At 35.8% G+C, this 19,109-nt stretch overlaps 1 protein-coding gene across 3 annotated transcripts in view; it reads right to left on the bottom strand.

Annotated features, from left to right (window-relative positions):
• BRAF (B-Raf proto-oncogene, serine/threonine kinase) overlaps positions 1 to 19,109 on the bottom strand; it is a 166,284-nt gene that overhangs the window by 42,132 nt on the left and 105,043 nt on the right. The window contains exons 6-10 of one of the 3 annotated variants that reach the window (XM_032401448.1): positions 15,567 to 15,715; positions 14,503 to 14,622; positions 9,453 to 9,612; positions 2,467 to 2,502; positions 2,099 to 2,135 (exon numbers count right to left, since the gene is read on the bottom strand). In XM_032401448.1, the coding sequence (XP_032257339.1) occupies positions 2,099 to 2,135; positions 2,467 to 2,502; positions 9,453 to 9,612; positions 14,503 to 14,622; positions 15,567 to 15,715 (502 nt within the window). Of the gene's footprint in view, positions 1 to 572; positions 693 to 2,098; positions 2,136 to 2,466; positions 2,503 to 9,452; positions 9,613 to 14,502; positions 14,623 to 15,566; positions 15,716 to 19,109 lie in introns of all 3 variants that reach the window. The other 2 variants (XM_032401450.1, XM_032401449.1) reach the window with 2 other exon arrangements.

Genomic DNA, 19,109 nt, shown 5'->3' with positions numbered 1-19,109 from the left:
AAATATATTACAGACCTTTTTTAATGCTCCCTACCTTTGATATAAGATGTACATGTCCTACATTTTAAAAAAGAACCCTGCTATTACAGAAAAATAAAGCCAAAAGTCTAGCAAAATCTCATAACTGGGATTTCCATTTTTACTTTTTTAAAAACCACACAAATTGATAACAAATATTAATAGTCATAAAGGCTACTGATTAAATAGATTAAAATAAAAGTAATTCAGACTGAAGGACACTCCCGCCCCAACATACATTATTTATTGCCACCCACTGAGTTTAAGAAGTTATCAAGGCCAAAAAGTAAGTAATATAACAAAAAACAAGATGGACATCTCAGCTCAGAATTTTCTTGCTTTTAAAAAATTTACAACAGATAGCATACAGAAAGCTTGTGGTAGTGAGTATGTGTGAGAAGCACATTCAGAGCATTCCAGCCAGGCCAAGCAGAAATTTAGTACTGAAAACTCTCACACTTACAAACACACGCTGTGAGGGTGAGGCACAAACAGAATCTGTAGTTTATATTTAGTTTGCTTTGGGTGAAAACAAGAAAGAAGAGCCCAACTACCTCTGAACACTGGGCCAGGCTCAAAATCAAACACTATTTCACTGGGGACAGAATGTAGGAGGGGACTGGGAGTCCGGGATTGGCATTTCCGAAGACAGCGCATCAGCTGGTTCAAAGGGGCTGTTAGAAGAGAAAGAGAGGGGCAGGCAAACACAGGAAGACAGACACACAGAAGAAATGAAAGAAGTCATGGGAATAAATGAGCTGAAGCTAAAATAATTCTGGATGTCTAAAAAATTCTGCTTGTTTTCATAAAATCCCAATGACTTTTTATAAAGTGACTCATAGGACAAGAAATGCCATTTGATTTTTGGTACTAGGCAGGCAGTTTTTATGACTAAGTCAACTCTGTGATGCTAACATGATGGCAACATTTAAATGCTGGATGTACTGGGCAAAATTATCAAAAGCCACTGTTATTAAGACATATGAAAGTCAAACTGGCAGCAACATTAATTGGCGGGTTCACGGAATAACAAATGGAAAAAAACCACAACTTTTTAAACTACAGGCTAAAGTGAACACTAAATCCAGTATATAAGGCAGGGTTATCATTGTGGCAGGTTCACAGGTATACAGAAACATAACAAAAGATGGTTTATACAATGTTTATTCAATATAAAATATCTTTAAGTCTGGGCTTAGATATTTTGAAGATAAAGCAGGTCACAGTGAAGAGACTGACTCTCAACAAGATAAACAGGTTCTGCAGGTCTTCCTTATTAGACAGAAGACAGCTGAAAAAGCAAGCATGGAGGGCCACCTGGAAGAAATCTTCAAGATAGTTTCAAATACCATTTTTGGGAAAACATTATATAGGGGTAAAATCTTACTTTAAAAGTACTTTCTTAAGCAATGTTTTATGTCCCCAATTTTCACAGAGTGCTAGAGTGAATATCTGATGAAAATTCTATAAGAAATCTCAACTCAATTTCTCATTTACTTACTTTATTCACTGGACTAATAAGAGGACAATATGATTTCTATTAGGGTCTATTCTATACAATGCGCATTCCAAATCCTTCTAGAAAGCTGAAGAGAAGAGGCTGACAATTCTAACAAACTGAGAAGTTGTGACAGGCAATCTAAGGGATTCTTCCTAAGAATGATTTAGGAAAATCAAGTTTTAACTGATTCTAAGCTCAATTGTTAACAATTAGTGGTATTAGTGGAGGCTCCCAAAGGAAATTTAGCGTCTTGAGTTTTGGAGATGGTTAGAAATCAGTAAAGTGGGTAAAATAGTTAAGGCTCTCTCTTTGATAATTTTAAAATTGTGGATAGTACATTTAAGACTCCCTTTTATGTTCTCTCTTTTTCTCTACTCATCTTATAAATCAGTTAAAATTTTATTAGATATAAATGATAAATAATAAAGAAAAGCAAAAAATATTTGGGGCTTTCTCTACACATTTTCCTCTGTGTCTGTGTTTAATGAAAGAAGCAAATATAAAGGAGACAAGCAGCAAAGCAATTGCATTTTTCTCTGAGTTTGTTTTTTTGTTTTTTTAATGGAAATCACTACTTACCTCCGTCACTACGAAACCCTTGGTCTCTAATCAAGTCCTACAAATAAACAGTAATGGATATTTATTCAAAGCATATGGTAAGAAAGTAATAACAACACTCAACTTTTCACTAACCATTAACACAAAGGTAAATTCAAAATAATACCTATCTTAATAATGACTTCACAAAACAGAAAGAATATGAAATTAGCTGGTCAACATGATAAAATAAACATCTGGAAGCACTTCCAACCTAACCCTATACTGAAGGGATTATTAGTCCTGATCAAATGCTGAAATCCATTTCAGGCCATTCAAAACCAATGGCTGTGTCACTTCTTAAAAAAAAATTCTACCGGCACATGTTAAGAGCCATAAAATGTTCATACCCTTTGATCCTGTAATTCCACTTCTGGGAATTTTTCCTAAGGAAATAATTCAGAAGAAAAAATGATATGCACAAGGATGTCCAGTGCAGCATTATCCATCATACTAAAAAAATCAGAAATAATTATTTCCCTATTATAGACATACTAACATTTGGGTTGAGTAAATTATGGTGCATCAATTTAATAAGTATTATGCAGCTACTGAAATAATTATGAAGCTTATATTGTGAAACATGTTTATAATGATAAAAAATAAAATTAAATGTACATTGATTACAATTATAAAAAATACAGATGTATAAGGAAACATGAGAAGGGAAAAAATCAAAATGGCTCAAACAAGGGTTTTGTTAAAATCTGTCCTTATGATTAAAACATAGCTTTTTACAACAGATAATACTGGGGGTGGGGAGGGACAAGTCTACTGGCAATGCAATGCAATTTGGACCTTCATAGGTAGAACTTTGTTTTTTACCCAGTTTAACTTAAATATGAGGGATTGAATGGCCCCAAATGTCTCTAAACAGGCTCGAAGGCTCTTTGCAAACAGGCAGCTTTTTGTTTATAGGTTAAGACCTAGAGTAAATTCCACAGATGCATTTCTATCATGTTCAATGTATTATATAAAGCCTTCAACATCTTCTACAGAATAACCAACAAATACTTATATATCTGGCAAACAAGGTGCTAGGTATTAGGGGTTGTGTGGCTACCAATAAATATAAAATCCTGGTGGTGTCACTAACTTTTTGTGTTCTTGAGAGCTTGTAATCTAAGTGGAAGAAAGACATACAAACATGGAAATTAAATAATATAAGAATAATAGCTTAAGAAAACAAAAGAGGTGCCAAAGATGCTTAGTTAACCTCCAAATAAACAGTATGGGTGAAAAGATTCTTTTTTTTTTTTTTTTTTTTTTAAGATTTTATTTATTTATTTGACAGAGAGAGAGCACAAGCAGGGGGGAGTGGTAGGCAGAGGGAGAGGGAGAAGCAGGCTTCCCGCAGAGTGGGGAGCCCGACACAGGGCTAGATCACAGGACCCTGGGATCATGACCTGAGCCCAAGGCAGACGCTTAACCGACTGACCCACCCAGGTGCCCCAGGTGAAAAGATTCTTAGTGCTACACAAGTTCAAAGAATAAGTAACTTATAAGACCTGATCACTGGTGAAGTATTTCAAGAGATGAGCTATGAGTTGGGGTCTGAGGGATAGAGAGAAATGTAGGGGCGCTGGAAGCAGAGGACCTGCTGGACAGAAAGAACAAGACAAGGCAGAAAGGCCACATCCCTTTCCTTTTTGCTGCACCAGCCTTGTGACTCCCCATCACCAGGGATCAGCCAATTTTGCCTTTTTCCACTCTTACTGCACCATAAACTTCTACTTTTCAATCTGTTCTTAAAGCTCCTTAACAACCTTTTTATTTGTTCTAGGTTAAAGAGAATGTTCTATTATTCCAATACTGGCTATTTCAAACTCTTTCTCATGTCCTGTAGTTCCTTTCTTACTTATTATTTTTTCCCTTTAGCATGATAGAGAAAACAGAAGCCATCAGAGAACATTCTGTTCTGCCCCTATATTTACGAATATTTGCACAGTAATGTTAGCTATAATTTCTGAATTCTTACTATGTGCAAGGCACAATAAGAATTTTCAACCCACTGTAAGAGGCAGACACTTCTAGCTTCAAGGTTAAGTCATTTGCCCAAGATCATACAGCCTGTAAAGAGCTGCAGAGCTCTAGCTATGTCCATCTTTAATTCCTCATAGCCTCTGAGGAACTTTGTTTCCACATTAAAGGAACTTTACTGTATCAATTATTCCCTATTTTGTTATTTTCAACCTCTCTCTTCACTTGCTTCTTTCCCTCAAGTTACAAATATGCGTAAGACTCTCACATTAAAAACAACTGTCCCTCAACCCTGCTTTAATCTATAGCCCCTGTTCCTTTACAGCCAAGCTTCTCAAAACTCACACTTAACTCACATCTTCACCTGCCTTGCTCTCCTCCACCAACCCTCTAAAACAGTTCTCAATGAAGTCAAAATGACAAAATGACATAGTCTAATAGTCATTTTCAGTCCTTATCACATTTGAGTCTCATTGGCAACTGACATCAACTACTTCAGCATTCTTGAAGTCCCTTTGGCTTCTGCAACACTACTTTCTCTTACTTATCTGAAGTTAGGAAGAGCAGTCCACAAAAGAGACGCAAAACGACAGTCTCTGCCTGGACCTCAAATGTTAATAATATTCAATGGGGCTGCATATTCTACCCTACATTCTACCCTATATTCTACATATACTCTTTGAGTAATACATTTACACTCATGGTTTTAACTGACAAATATGCTAATTACTCCAAAATCTGTATCTCTACTCAAGGTCCTTATATTTAACTGCTACTGGTTTTTTTGGTTTTTTTTTAAGGTTTTATTTATTTGACAGAGAGAGAGACAGTGAGAGAGGGAACACAGCAGGGGGAGTGGGGGAGGGAGAAGCAGGCTTCCCGCTGAGCAGGGAGCCCGATGCGGGGCTCGATCCCACGACCCTGGGATCATGACCTGAGCCGAAGGTAGATGCTTAACGACTGAGCCACCCAGGCGCCCCTGCTACTGGACTTCTAAACCAGTAAAGTCCCTCAGACATCTTAATGTCAAAATGTTCAAAATAATAGTTACCATTTTCATTTCTACAAGTCCTGTCCTTCCTTTGGTATTTCCTATCCTAATGAATGGAATGAATACTGTCTATTCACCCAAGCCAGAGAAATGTGGGCATTATCTTCTACCTCTCATCTCTTTCAACCCTTTCTTCTACTACTTCACAGAAGAGTGGTTAAGCATAAGCAGGAAAAAGCAGGTTTTATACCCCATTTCAATCATTTATCAGTGATGAGATCTTGGGAAGTTTCTTAACCTCCCCAAATCTAATTTTCTCAACAGTAAAATAAGAATAAAAATAGTACTTAACCCAAGAGTGTTTATGGGGACAGAGTGAGAAAATTTATGTAAAGCTCTTCGTACAGTACTTGCCATAGAGTAAGCATTCATAAACAGTAGGCATTTTCAATATCATTCCTAACAGTCTTGCCTACAAATCTCTCATGAATTCAAGATTCTTCCAGAATATAGAGCTGAGCACTTTCTCTCCCACTCAAAATTTTTCAAACTCTCTACTACCAACTCCTACAGAGACCTTAAAGTAAGACAAAATGCCTTTCAGTATGCACTCTACCTACCTAGTTTTGTCTTCTACCATTCCCTACCCTTCTCCCGAGTCCTAAACTCCTACAATATCAACTATTAATTACATCCCATGCAAAGGTACTTCCATACTTTTGCACATACTATTTCCTTAACAAATGTCCTTTCTTCTTAAAACCCCCACTGAGTGTCCTTAAATCAACTCCTACGCATTCATCTTTTACAATGTGGATTAAATGTTATCCTTTCTCTGTTAAATATTCCTATATACAACAATGTAGAGTTTATTACTCTCTTCTATAAACTACCACTATATATTTTTAATGTCTATTTATTTATATGTCTGATTCATCCATTAGACTCTGACCTCTTTGAGGTCAAAGGCCGTGTTCTAATTCATCCTTAATTCCCAGTTCTGTCATAGTGCCTATCCCAGAGCCAATATTGCCAAGTATGTCAAAAACAAGTCAAAACAACCTTGTTTGCTAGAATAATAAATGATAAATAATGACTGGAGCTGAATGAAATGACTGAAATTGAATGAAAATGCTAAAGAATTTATATATTATCTTAAAATCAGTGCGAAGTCAATGAAAGTTGTGGAACAAGGAAACAGATGATGATAGAGGTGTAAAAAAGTCTAGAGGGAAATAGTCTAAAAGGATGTTAGTATTGAAAAATGGCTACAATTTTGAACATAATGCGAATAGACCTAACTTACAAGATTTGATTTCTTATTTCACAATCTCATTATTCCCATATTTCCCTCTCCCACTTTTTTCTTCCTTTGTATTCAGGTCTAGCTAGATAAAGGAAGACCTTATTAGTTGAGGAAAATTGATATTAGTAAAAGGCCACTTAAAATGAATCCAATAAAAATAGAGAAAAAATTTCAAAGTAAAAAGTGGGAACAAAGTCCAGAATTTAGAAATTTATCTTGAAAAATGAAATTAAAATTTATAATAAAGTTTTTCTTTTACATTTAACAAAAATTTTTTTTCAAGATTTTATTTATTTATTTGACAGAGACACAGCGAGAGAGGAAACACAAGCAGGGGGAGTGGGAGAGGGAGAAGCAGGCTTCCCGCTGAGCAGGGAGCCCGATGCAGGGCTCGATCCCAGGACCTGGGATCATGACCTGAACCAAAGGCAGACGCTTAACGACTGAGCCACCCAGGTGCCCCATAAATTTTGTTTTTTTAAGATTTATTTATTTATTTGAGAGGGGGGGTGGGGGGAAGGGAAGAGGGAGAGAGAGAATCCTGAAGCAGACTCCACGCTGAGCCTGATGCGATGTAGGGCTTGATCCCAGGACAGTGAGATCATGACCTGAGCTGAAATCAAGAGTTGGCCACCAAACTGACTGAGCCACGCAGGTGCCCCAATAAATTTTAAGATATAATTTCAATATGCTAATTCTTAGAACATAGAAATCAAGTTTTTTTTTTTTGGTCAATACAGAAGTTTTGATAGAACAAACTGAAATCCTCAATTTCATATTCATCTTTTATATCACAGGCATAATCATTTTTATAAAAATTGTAGGGGCATCTGGGTGACTCAAACAGCTGACTCTTGGTTTTGGCTCAGGTTATGATCACAGGGTCCTGAGATGGAGCCCTCCCTATGTTGGGCTCTGCGCTCAGCGGGGCAATCTGCTTGAGGGTTCTCTCCCTCTGCCTCTGCCCCTTCACCTGCTCATGCTCTCTCTCTTTCTCTAAAATAAATAAATAAATAAATAAATCTTTATAAAAATTTTAGAGGGCTTCATCAATTCCCTGAAGGGCCTCTATCAATCCTTTGATACTTAAATTATTTTCATTTGAAGAACCTATTATATTGTCATCTTTATGTTTCTTTTCTATTATTAACTGGACTAATTTAATTCTACTGTATTCCTTATTTCTCAATGGCTTTTTGTAATTTCAGTAGTTCTCCAAAGTCCTTTTTCACGGTCTTCATAAAAGCCTTAAAATCTTTCCTTTTTTTTTTTTTGCCAGATTTGCAATCAATTTGCATTATGTTTTCATTGAAATGTTGGATAATGATGTAAGGGGATTGGAATGCAAACTGGTATTAGATGGGGAGGAATGTTTGTGTGGGTACTAATATTAAAGTAGTCTGTTAATAAGTGAATATTTTCCTGTTAGGACAATTTTTGCTTCTCTACTCAACCTTATAACTCTGAGGACTCACATAAGGAATGCCTGTAAAATAAGAACAATTCCTATCTTCTAACATACAAGTAACCACCTCACTAATTCTAGTACCCTGTTTACTTGGGGAAACAGTTTTAACTTCTTTTTTATTTTTATTATTTGTTTATTTATTTTTAACTTCCTTTTTAAATATAATTACTTTCCCCAAGGCAAACAAGCTTGGTGGGTTTTCTGTTTTGTTGCTTATTACAGAGATTAAGGATAACCTATATTCTTTTTTTTTTAAAAGATTTTATTTATTTGACAGAGAGAGACACAGTGAGAGAGGGAACACAAGCAGGGAGAGTGGGAGAGGGAGAAGCAGGCTTCCTGCGGAGCAGGGAGCCTGATGCAGGGCTCGATCTCAGGACCCAGGACCCGTGAGCCGAAGGCAGAAGCTTAACAACTGAGCCACCCAGGCGCCCCAAGGATAACCTATATTCTTTATATGAAAGCACAAATTCTGGGAGAAGTGACACCTAATTCTAAGATCGGGATCCCCAGCCCACCACAGCTCAGGTAGCAAGAGCACCTTATTCTCTTCTGTTACTCAATTACTGGATTATTCTGTAAATAAAATTTTATGGAAATAAAGCCACACCCATTTGTTTATAATGTATTATATCTGGATGCTTTCACACTACAATGACAAAGTTCAACAGTTGTCATTAGAGATCATATGACCCATAAGCCTAAAATATTTACTATCTGGCCCTTTAAGAAGATGTTTGTTGATCCCTGGTCTATAATATGGAAAATTTCCTGTTTCATCTTCTAACCCTTTTACTGAAACAAGTATTTTTTGATGACCAATTATGTACTTAGTTCTAAGACAGGTGCCAAGTGAACTAATATTAGGAATGGTTTCTGCTGCCAAGAAGATCTAATTGAAGAAGCATCACTAAGGTATATAATTAAGTTACAGTGCGCAAGATAAACCGGAAAAGTAAAAACATCAAGAGTGACCAGCTAGAGGGTGGCTAAAATAATTGAAGATATGGGATTACAGTATATGATGATTACACAAGAGAAGATACATTTTTAAAAATGAATGATTAGAACTTAGGGAGAAACTTTACAAAAAAAGAATATGCAAAAATTCATGATATATAGAGAGATGGAATACAATGTTACAGTCAAAAAAATAAGGAAGGTAAAAGGTAGTTTTGCATGTCTTGTACATAAAGTAATGATTAGTTCTTAAGGGTTATTTAACTCAAAGTTGTACTTTTAGAAATTTAGATAAAGATTTCAAATTGATCTAAATAGAAAATCTGTAGTTGTATTTCTATTTTCTTTACCATAAAATGGCCAAGGGATTATCTGTTAAACAAATGAAGATAAGACTTCTGCAGAAACAATGTCATAAGGAAAAAAATCAGAACAACTCCATAATTTGGCACCAGTTAAGTATTTAATACCATCAGAGAAGATGACAAGGCTTTTCTGATCAGTAATTGAAGAAAAGTCTACCACTAATAATAACTGACGTGCATTTCTGATCTATATTATAAGCATTTTAGCACAAAAATAAAGAAATACACTTGATTTTTTTTAGTTCTAACAATGCTGGATTACTTACATCAATATTGACAGGTTCTATTGTGTTTATATGCACATTTGGAGCTGATGAGGACCGGTCTCGTTGTCCAAATTGATTTCGATGATCTTCATCTGCTGGTCGGAAAGGCTGTGGAATTGGAATGGATTTTGAAGGAGACGGACTGGTGAGAATTTGGGGCCTGGAAAAATCAAGTCATTGAAAGATAAGTTCAGAGCAACTTTATAGAGATAATAACATAAAAAAATGGATGATATAAAGATTTCCTTGTAAAGCATTAAAAACCCAGCAGTAATTGTTTAAAAAACTAACATATGCCTACAGCTAATACCGACAAAGCTGCTTTTGCTCAAGCAGACCCTCCAGGGACTATCAATGGTAAATGATTCTTATCCAAAAAACTCCAGGGAAATCTACAAATGGCTAGAAATTACCTGTGGTTAGTCAGCTGAAGAAACTCTCTAAAGTTACACCAAAATCTCTAGATACTAGAGACTGACTGAATAATATCTGCTATTTTTTTCTACCTTTGTCATTTCTTGATAGCCAAAGTTACTAAAATGAGATTTTTATGGAAAGTATTAGGAAATTATGAATATTTTGGAAAATACACCTGTGGATTTCAGGGCCTGAAAGATGTATCTGTTGCTTTACATAGCATTGAATTAAAATCTTGAATAATAGCAAAAGACCATTTGCAAATCCAAAAGATGACCCCTTATAGTGTTCTCTCATATTTTAAATTTTTTATCATGTCCAATAATTGAGCAACAAAAGGGAATCATATGTTAAGCATTAAAGCAAATCTTTTTAAAAATTGCTTTTTTATGAGATCATCAAAATAGGTGACAGAATGATCTATTTTCGTACTGTAGATCTCTCACTGCCCTGAAATGAACCTGGCACTCACAGAGCACACTAAAGTTTTGCGAATAGATTGTAAACATCAGTGAGGAGTTTAGGTCCCTCAGAAAGGATATCCAAGGGAACTGGGAAGGGAGTATCATATGATAGAGGAGGTATGGTTGTCTCAGTGAGCTCCACCAAGACCAAAGAATGACACAGTGCTAACAGCCTCTCTACAGAGACTGGTTATCATTCCACCCCATTTTATGCAAACTCTGTAATCATCTGCATTATTTAGTAGTTATTAAGACATAGCCAGAAAGACAATGTGGAGGAATACAAAGACATTTTGTGAGGGGACAGGGTTTAGAAAGGAATGGGAAGAAAATATAGTACAAAAGGAGTAGACAGGGGTTTGAAGGGCCAAAGAAGCCAAATAGTGACAAAAAGTTTGTTTTTGTTTTTTTTTTAAAGGTTCTGAATAAAGCATGTTAACAAAATCTGAACCACACCAGTTTATAGTTTGACCCTCTGAAGCATGCTCTTAAGGGTAGGGAAAGACATTTTGAGCTTATCTGTTCATATTAATGGAGTCCACTTAGAACTGAAATAAAAATAATAAAATATTATGTACTTTAAAAAATAAGTATCACCCAAGGAGAATTACAGGATAAAACTGATGGATCCGGCCTTTAGAAAAATTACCATGCTCCACTTGTCCTTTTTATTCTATTAATTATTGAGAAATTTTTAGTTTGTGACAGAGCTATCTTTACTTTTGCCTTTGGCAGCCAATATATGCCTTTTGCTAAGGGATTTTGGGAACAGGTAAAAGAATGTAAAAATGACAAAACTGGTTTTTTAAAAAAGTTTTGGAAAATGCACCTACTTTTAAAAAACCATAGGCTGATTTAAAGTCTCAAGTCAATAGCATAATTTAAGTTAGGACTTAAAAGTGGAAAGAGCCTGAATTAACTACAGTTGTGTAGGGAGTCTAATCAATATAATTGGTCTGATGTAGGCATAAGTGACAGCAAGTCATTTCTGAAAGTTACTGAATTAACACCATGACTGCAATGTGTAGTTTATAACAAGGCAGAACATGTATTCAAGGGGCATTGGTCCAGAAGTAGGAAAAACAAAAACCTGGATTTAATATGATAGACTTTATTACCTAAAGAATGGATATATAAGAAAGTGAAGATATCCTGTGTATTACACAAAATCAGAAAGACTGTATTTGGCAGTTGGTATCTAACACCACCCAGCAGAAGGCATACGTTGGTCCATAAAGTCAATTTACCTAGCCTTGACAGCAAGTTTATAACTTTGGAGAAAACTTCAAGTAATTATGTCCTGGTATCATTAAACTTCTCAGTCATGTCCTAATCCCATGTTTAACAAAAGCAATCTTTGGATTATAATTTGGTTTCTCATAAATATCTTCTAAGATTTTTTTTTTTTTTCTCATAAATATCTTCTAAAAGTGGACTGAGTACTGGTCCATCCAACACAAGAACTTTGGTCTATACAATAGCTATATTTCTCAGGGAAGTGAATTCACCTGGAATTCTGATTCAGTCTTTTCTAATTCTGGTCACTGTACACCAGTATATCTCTAATAACTCTCATCATTTCTGGGGACTAATAAAATTCAGTTTCTATGGATGTTTTTACCTGGACCAAGGTGATTTATACCCTGTGAAGTATGTTGGGAGTCAGCAAACTGGCTTCTCCTGATATCTCTATCTATCTTGCTGCAAACCTCTTTAAAGCAGTATTAGATTAAAAAGAAAAAGAATTTCACCTCTAACACCCTTCAGCAAATTACATTAGTTTAGATCTCATTTTCAATCTAGAACATTAAAAGTTTTTTAAGAATATTAAAAGTTCTGAAGCAAAGTGACTACTCCTGTTCAGCAATATGCAAATTTTAAAATGCTGACTTTTCAGACATTCATACATCCCATAGCATTTTTAAAAAGCAGAAAAGGAAGTACAGACTGGCCAATGTTATCACTTCTCCAGTATGTCTTGGTTACATCCATTATTATAAGCGTTTCATGAGCACTACAGTGCTAATATAAGAACTGTTAACAAAATGCAAAGGAAGAGCAGTTCAGAACAGGACTGGCTTCTATGTTTTCACAGGCATATATAGACGCTTGTGACCTAAAAGCATCAGGAAAGCAAAAGTTTGAACACCTTTCTTATCATTTGCTCAAGACCAGAATGTACTTCAGTTTAGTTATAAATAAAATACTCATGGCATAGGCAAATGGTTTCTCAGTTTTGTGGTTGTTTCTCAGTTTTAAGACAGCACCCTTTCAGTGGAAGGTAACTGCCATTATGAACCTTCAGAAAGACCATGCTAATTTCATTGTGGTGTTCTGTAACTCTGCTCAGAGAACTGGAACCTGCCATTAGAAAGGCATGATGGTCTACAGAACCTGCCAGGAGTAAATGCCATAACCAAAAGATTAATTAAAAATCAAAACAAACAATAACAACACTTTGCTCTAAGAAAGACCCAGGTACATAAAACTAACAATAGAGATAACAGGAATAACAGGACTCCACCAGAGCAGGTAACTGTTACAACCTGGCAAAAAAAAAAAAAAATTAATGGTTGCATTTTCTAGTGTTCCAAAGTAGATAAAAACATCCAGTCCTTAATATAAGTCTTTTGCTAAATTTTCTAGCCTATGAGACCTTTAGAAAGGTTGGCTTTAATTTATTAGGTTTGGCATAATTTATTCTGCCTCAAATCCAAAAGGGAAAGAGTACACAGACCTGTGTAAGAAATTCTCCAAAACACTAATATCTATTACTCATCATTTTTTCCCCCACTATGAAGCTTGAGTATATGATGCATTTATATTATCTTTAAAGTCAGTTTCACCTTTATCCTCGACAACTAATAATACTATTAATATTTTTCTTTACACTTTATACATATCCATCCCTTCTCCACAATGCTACCACCCCAGTTCAAGTCTTTATTGCCTCTGTCTTCATTATGAACAGCATCTGAGTTGGCCTTCTTCAATCACAACATTTGTCCGTTGATCTATCTGTGTATCACTGCTAAGTGCTTCTTTCTTTAAATTTTCACCAGGTTAGTCCTCTGTTGAAAAACCTTTACTTTTTTCCCCTCTTCCGTTAAGTCTAAATTCCAGCTTGAATTCCAACACTCTTTATAATCTGGTCTTATATGTGATACTTCTCAATTTAGATTAGCCTGTGTTCACTCTCTCTCAAATCTACCACCCCATTCCCTTTGTTTATGCTATTTCTCCCCTACCAACCCACCACACCATGCTTTTTATTCCCTGGATTCATTCAGATTCTAGAATTCTTGAAGGTCCAGTTTAAATATCATTTCTTCATTAAATGTTTTTGACTACTATCACTATTCTCCTGTCTATGGTAAATATGATCATATTTATGTCCTTGCATCGTTTAAAATATCCTCTGAAACAAATAATGCAATATATGTTAAGAAAGAAAAAAAGAAGAAGAAGAATGTAGCAGGAGGGGAAGAATGAAGGGGGGGAATCGGAGGGGGAGAAGAACCATGAGAGCCAATGGACTCTGAAAAACAAACTGAGGGTTCTAGAGGGGAGGGGGTTGGGAGGATGGGTTAGCCTGGTGATGGGTATTGAGGAGGGCACGTTCTGCATGGAGCACTGGGTGTTATGCACAAACAATGAATCATGGAACACTATATCTAAAACTAATGATGTAATGTATGGGGATTAACATAACAATAAAAAAATTAAAAAAAAAAAAAGAAAACTGTCTCAATAAAAAAAAAAAAGGCTTAAAATATCATATCATCTGAGAAACCGAAGACTATAATTATATACTATTTTTAAATTGTTTGCCATTGTCTCATTGGTCAATGCTACTTTTCTAAATGGAAATCATACACTTCTATATTTGAATATTACCTAATAAAGTGATGAGCACAAGGCAGGGACTCTAAATGATCCGTTACTTGATTTTTTTCAAGACTGGTCCTGAAACAGTCTATGTCAGTTTTAATCCCACGTATCTTACCAAATGCATGTATGAATTTGCCTTATGTGATAAAATAAGTTACCTGAAGAAAAATCCTTAATTTAACAATCCAAGTAGTTGGAAAGGTTTATAATTAACCAAAAGATCCAAAAGAAACCAGCTCAAATAGCACTGCCATTGAACAGCAGGAGTCAAATCATACCCAGCAGAATCGGAGGGGGGAGCGGAAGGGGATGATCCAGACGTAAGGGCAGTCTCTGCTATGGAGGCCTCCTCCTGTGGTATTGGGTGGTGTTCAAAGAACTTGGAGACAAACAGCAAACTGTGAGGCAAAAACAAAAACAAAACAAAGCAAACCTAACTTGTGCAAAACCCAGAAGCTTCATACACCAGAATACATTACAGAGTTAACAGAAATACGAGATCAAATTCCACTTTCAGAAATGATTGTTAAATTCAATTAGTTGTATTTTTGCCTAAAAGCTTATTTTAAAAAAATTACATTGTACTTTGAAAGGCAAGCTTATAATCTAAAACTAATTGCTCTATACAGCAAATTTCTACATATTAGAGGGGAAAAATCATGCTTTATGGTTAAGGAATTAGAAGAAAATGTATCTACTGTCTCAGTTAGATTCCATCATTATAATACACTTTATAGAGTTGGATTCTCTTTGCTCAAGTGATTGAGAAAAGTAAAAAGACCTTGACAGCAGGAGCAGCAGCAACAAGAGAGACTACAATAGACTCAGTCTAATCTATTACAGAAACTCTGGCATAAAGCAAATAGAAATTTTAGAAAGAGAAACACCGGGTATAAAGATTTTATATCTTACTTTTAAATAAACTGGGCAGGGGAGGTTGAAGGAGAGAGAAAGAGACAGAGAGAGAAAGAGAGAGAGAATATATATAATTTACAAAATAGTGACAGAACCAGAACCCCTGATCTGTGATCCACAAATATAATGGTTAACTTAATTGAAATCACACCCACTCTCCTCCCAAAAACCATCTAAAAATGATGTCTATGGGCAAGGGATCTTTTACTAACTAAGAGAGGATATAAGACATAGATGACATGTACAGCTGAGTCAGAATGACCATTTGGGAGAGCAGTACTGCCTATACTACACAGTATTCTCTAGCCAGCCTTTTCTAATTTCCTGTAACTCTACTGGACAGAAAATTCCCAGACTCTAAGATACACTAGTTTCACACTAGGAAAAATAAAATGTAGATAGAAAAGAGATTTTTTTGATTACTTACTCAAGTTGGTCATAATTAACACACATCAGTGGAACCTCTGTACTACAACGCTGGTGAAATTTATAACCACATGTTTGACAGCGAAAACCCTGGAAAAGCAGCTTTCGACAAAAGTCACAAAATGCTAAGGTGAAAAAGGTTTTCCGTACCTGCAAAGTAAAAAACATCATAGAGAATTTCAAAAACTTGCAAGAATCTTCTTAGATATCAACTTATTTACTCTCTTGCTTATAATAACAAATCTTTAATATGTTCATATCCTGAGAACCGTCTTACACACGAAGATACTAAAATGGAAACCCGGGGGTTCAAGACAATAGATGGACTATATGTATTTATCTCCCACCCAATATACAATAAAAAAAACTCAGAAGTCAAGAAGATGGAAAGTGAGTAAAAGACTGGAAACTATTTTCAAGCTTGACTCCATGAAAGTAAAAATAGAGATGATAAGTAGAAGGAGGGAACAAGGGTGAAAGGAAGGGTAAGGGCACACTTTAGTAACTGTACAAAGAAAGGAGTTAAGAGATGCTTACTGGTGTTGACAGAACAAGAAACAATGGTATATTTATATTACTTAAAGTTACAAAGGTATCCAATAGAGGAACCTGCCCCCAAAACAAACCAACCAACAAAAAATCCAAAAAAATCACACTGAAGGAGGGGAAGAAGGAAGAAAGGTTGTAATGCTACAAATGAGCTAATTCCCTTTGGAATCAGTAAATAGTGGCCGAAGTTGATAAAGCAAGGAACTATGGCTTAAAGTTACTATTTAGTAATGGGGAGATAATCACCCAAAGAGCTTTAAAACAGAAACTAACTAGGCTAAGGAACAGGAAAATTACCTAAAAGACAGTAAGAACCACTTCTAACCAATTATCAGTTTGTTAGAGGATTAGAACACCTAAATTTGTGAACATTCCTCTCCAGGAAACTTAAAAGGCAACATGGAAGGACTCCATGTGAGAAGACAAATGATCTACACAGAGGTCACATAAAAAGAATTACATTAGGGAGGCTCTACCTTGATAACTACTGAAGCCAGAAATTATTTTTAGAGTATCTGTTTTGGGTACAGAATGAGCAGAAAACATAAGAGAAATACCAAAATGTTAACAGTGGCTATTTCAGAGTGGTGAGAGCATGGCTGACTCTATTTCGTCCTTTGTCTTTGCTGTGTGTATTCTCAATTCACCTGTTTCTCAGATAGTTTTCATCACTAACAACAGTAAGAACTACATTTTACATTATGACCCAGGACATACCTATATTCAGATAATAGTATTTACCCTGACTATATATAATGTACATCAGGACTTTCTACTATATGGAAATGTCTTTCATGATCCATTAAATTGATTTCAATACCCACAGTTTACCAAACTTTTTCCAATAAACATGCATTTAACAGGATACAGTTATTTAAAAATAATGTCTCATCAAGAAAATGATATCTTAGCACATCAGCCATTCTAGGCTTTTTGAGAACATTCGGGTAATTTAATTTAAGAGTGGCTCTTGTTTTCTTCACCTTTTTGTCTTATGTATCACTTTCTAGGGGATATAAAAGGCAACTGCTCGTTTTTAGCTTTGTTACTTTTCCGTTTGTCTCTGGATATACAAGAAATTAGAAAACCTTTAACATTTATGTGGCGAAAACATTTAACATTTATGTGCCAAAGCAAGCGTTTTTCATATTTCTTGCAGGATTTCAGAAAATAGAGCACAGAAATATACAAAACATGTTCACAGGAATCAGCATTTTATAGTCATCTGATCCTCTCCTATCCTCTCCATTTCTCACTCACCTAATAATCCGTTGAATTTCACGAAGTTCTAATTTCTCTTTTCATTAATCTACTCGCTTGCACTCTTTCTTCCTGCTACTGACTTCTATTTGAAAACTATGTGTACCAGGCTGTTTGTGTATGTAAAGGAGAAAACCAAACATGGCAGTAGGAGAGGACAGAGGAAAGCACAGAGGAATGGAAATCAGAAGCAAATGTGGGAATGCATTTGAGTATAAATGGTGACATATAATTGGATCTGGGAGTATATCTTTGTCAATAAAAGTGAGTACAGGAAGGTACATTTTCTTGTTTTTCTAACTCTCCTGCCTCCTCCACCCTGCCAGTTCCCCGGGACTCCTGGAATGTAGGCAAATACCAAAGAACTGCTTTTATAACGGACTAAGAAACTGGGAGGCATAAGCAGCATTGCTTGAGTTGCCAGCAAAACCGAGCACAGAGAAGCAGAGAGAAATTCTCTCCCTTTCTCAAGTAGAACGCGTGCTTTTACTCTTGCCTCTACATGGCACTCAGAGCAATTGTTCTGAAACACAAATCCAATCATGTCTCCCCTGCTCACAATCAATTTCCAATTATTTTAAAGAGAAGTGTAAATCTTTAACATGCCTTACAAGGACTCCTAGGAGCAGGATTCTTCGTACTCTACCCATAACTCTTGCTACACTCTCCAACTTTATACCATTCCCCCTGAACTTTCAAAACTGAAAAATTCCATGCTCTCTCCCTGTTTCCTCTGTTGAGAGTACTCTTCCCTTCACTCCATCTGCTATTCCCTCATCCATCAGGCCTTAGCTTAGAGAGTTCTTCCTTTGGGAAACCTTCCTGACTCCTCAAAGGCTAGGTTAGGAGTCTCTACTCTGTGCATCTACTGTACTTTATACATACACAGTAATTAAGAGCGCTTATGAAATTCTCTTATCAAAACATCTGTCTCTCTACTCTAAGGCAGGGATATTGTTTTTTCTTATTCATTGTTATAGTCCCAGATCAGACACAGTGTTGGCAAATGGGAAGTTCTTAATAGATATTTACTGGCAGGTCTCCAATTGTGTTGTGAGGATTTCCATACTCTGGAACTAGGCTGCAGCTTGTTTCCATTATCCTCTTGTGACAACGATCTTCCTGAGGCACCACTTTAACACCATTTTATGGTTAACAACTTAGGTCTTCTTACCTCCTAACTACTTTCTAGCCAAGAAAAATAATTAGGAAAAAGAGTAGTAATCTTCATGAAATGTAACCTCTACTGTTTTTGGATTCCTAAAAACTTAAAATTATCTTCAGATTTTTCCACTTGAAATTCTATAAATTAAAAAAAATCAATAGTAATGAACTTGCTAGGTCTTCATTACAAAACTATTTGCTACATAGTAAATCTGATTGACAACACTCATTGAAAAGATGCCTTATTGAAGCACAAATTATTCACCATTATTCACCACTAATGGAGCCCTGAAAGCACAAATCCCCAAGGAAATCAGCTCATTATTCGTCTGCTTTAGGAGTCCAGCTGTACTAATCATCAAAGCACATGGGAAAGCACTTGATGCCGAAAGGGTAGCAATAACTAACTATCCATCTAGAAAATATAAACTATGGTCAAAATTCCATATATAATAGAAAGTGAGAAATGCATTCCTGCCTTATAGATCATTCTACTCCTGGCTTCTGCCTTACCCTTTTAGAGGGTAGGTTCTCAAGCTCTGGGCACTATATCCTCATCTCTAAGGTGGAG

Source organism: Phoca vitulina, unplaced genomic scaffold, assembly GCF_004348235.1.
Source record: "Phoca vitulina isolate PV1807 unplaced genomic scaffold, GSC_HSeal_1.0 scaffold4, whole genome shotgun sequence".
Lineage (NCBI taxonomy): Eukaryota > Metazoa > Chordata > Mammalia > Carnivora > Phocidae > Phoca > Phoca vitulina.
This window is presented reverse-complemented; position numbering and strand designations above follow the sequence as displayed.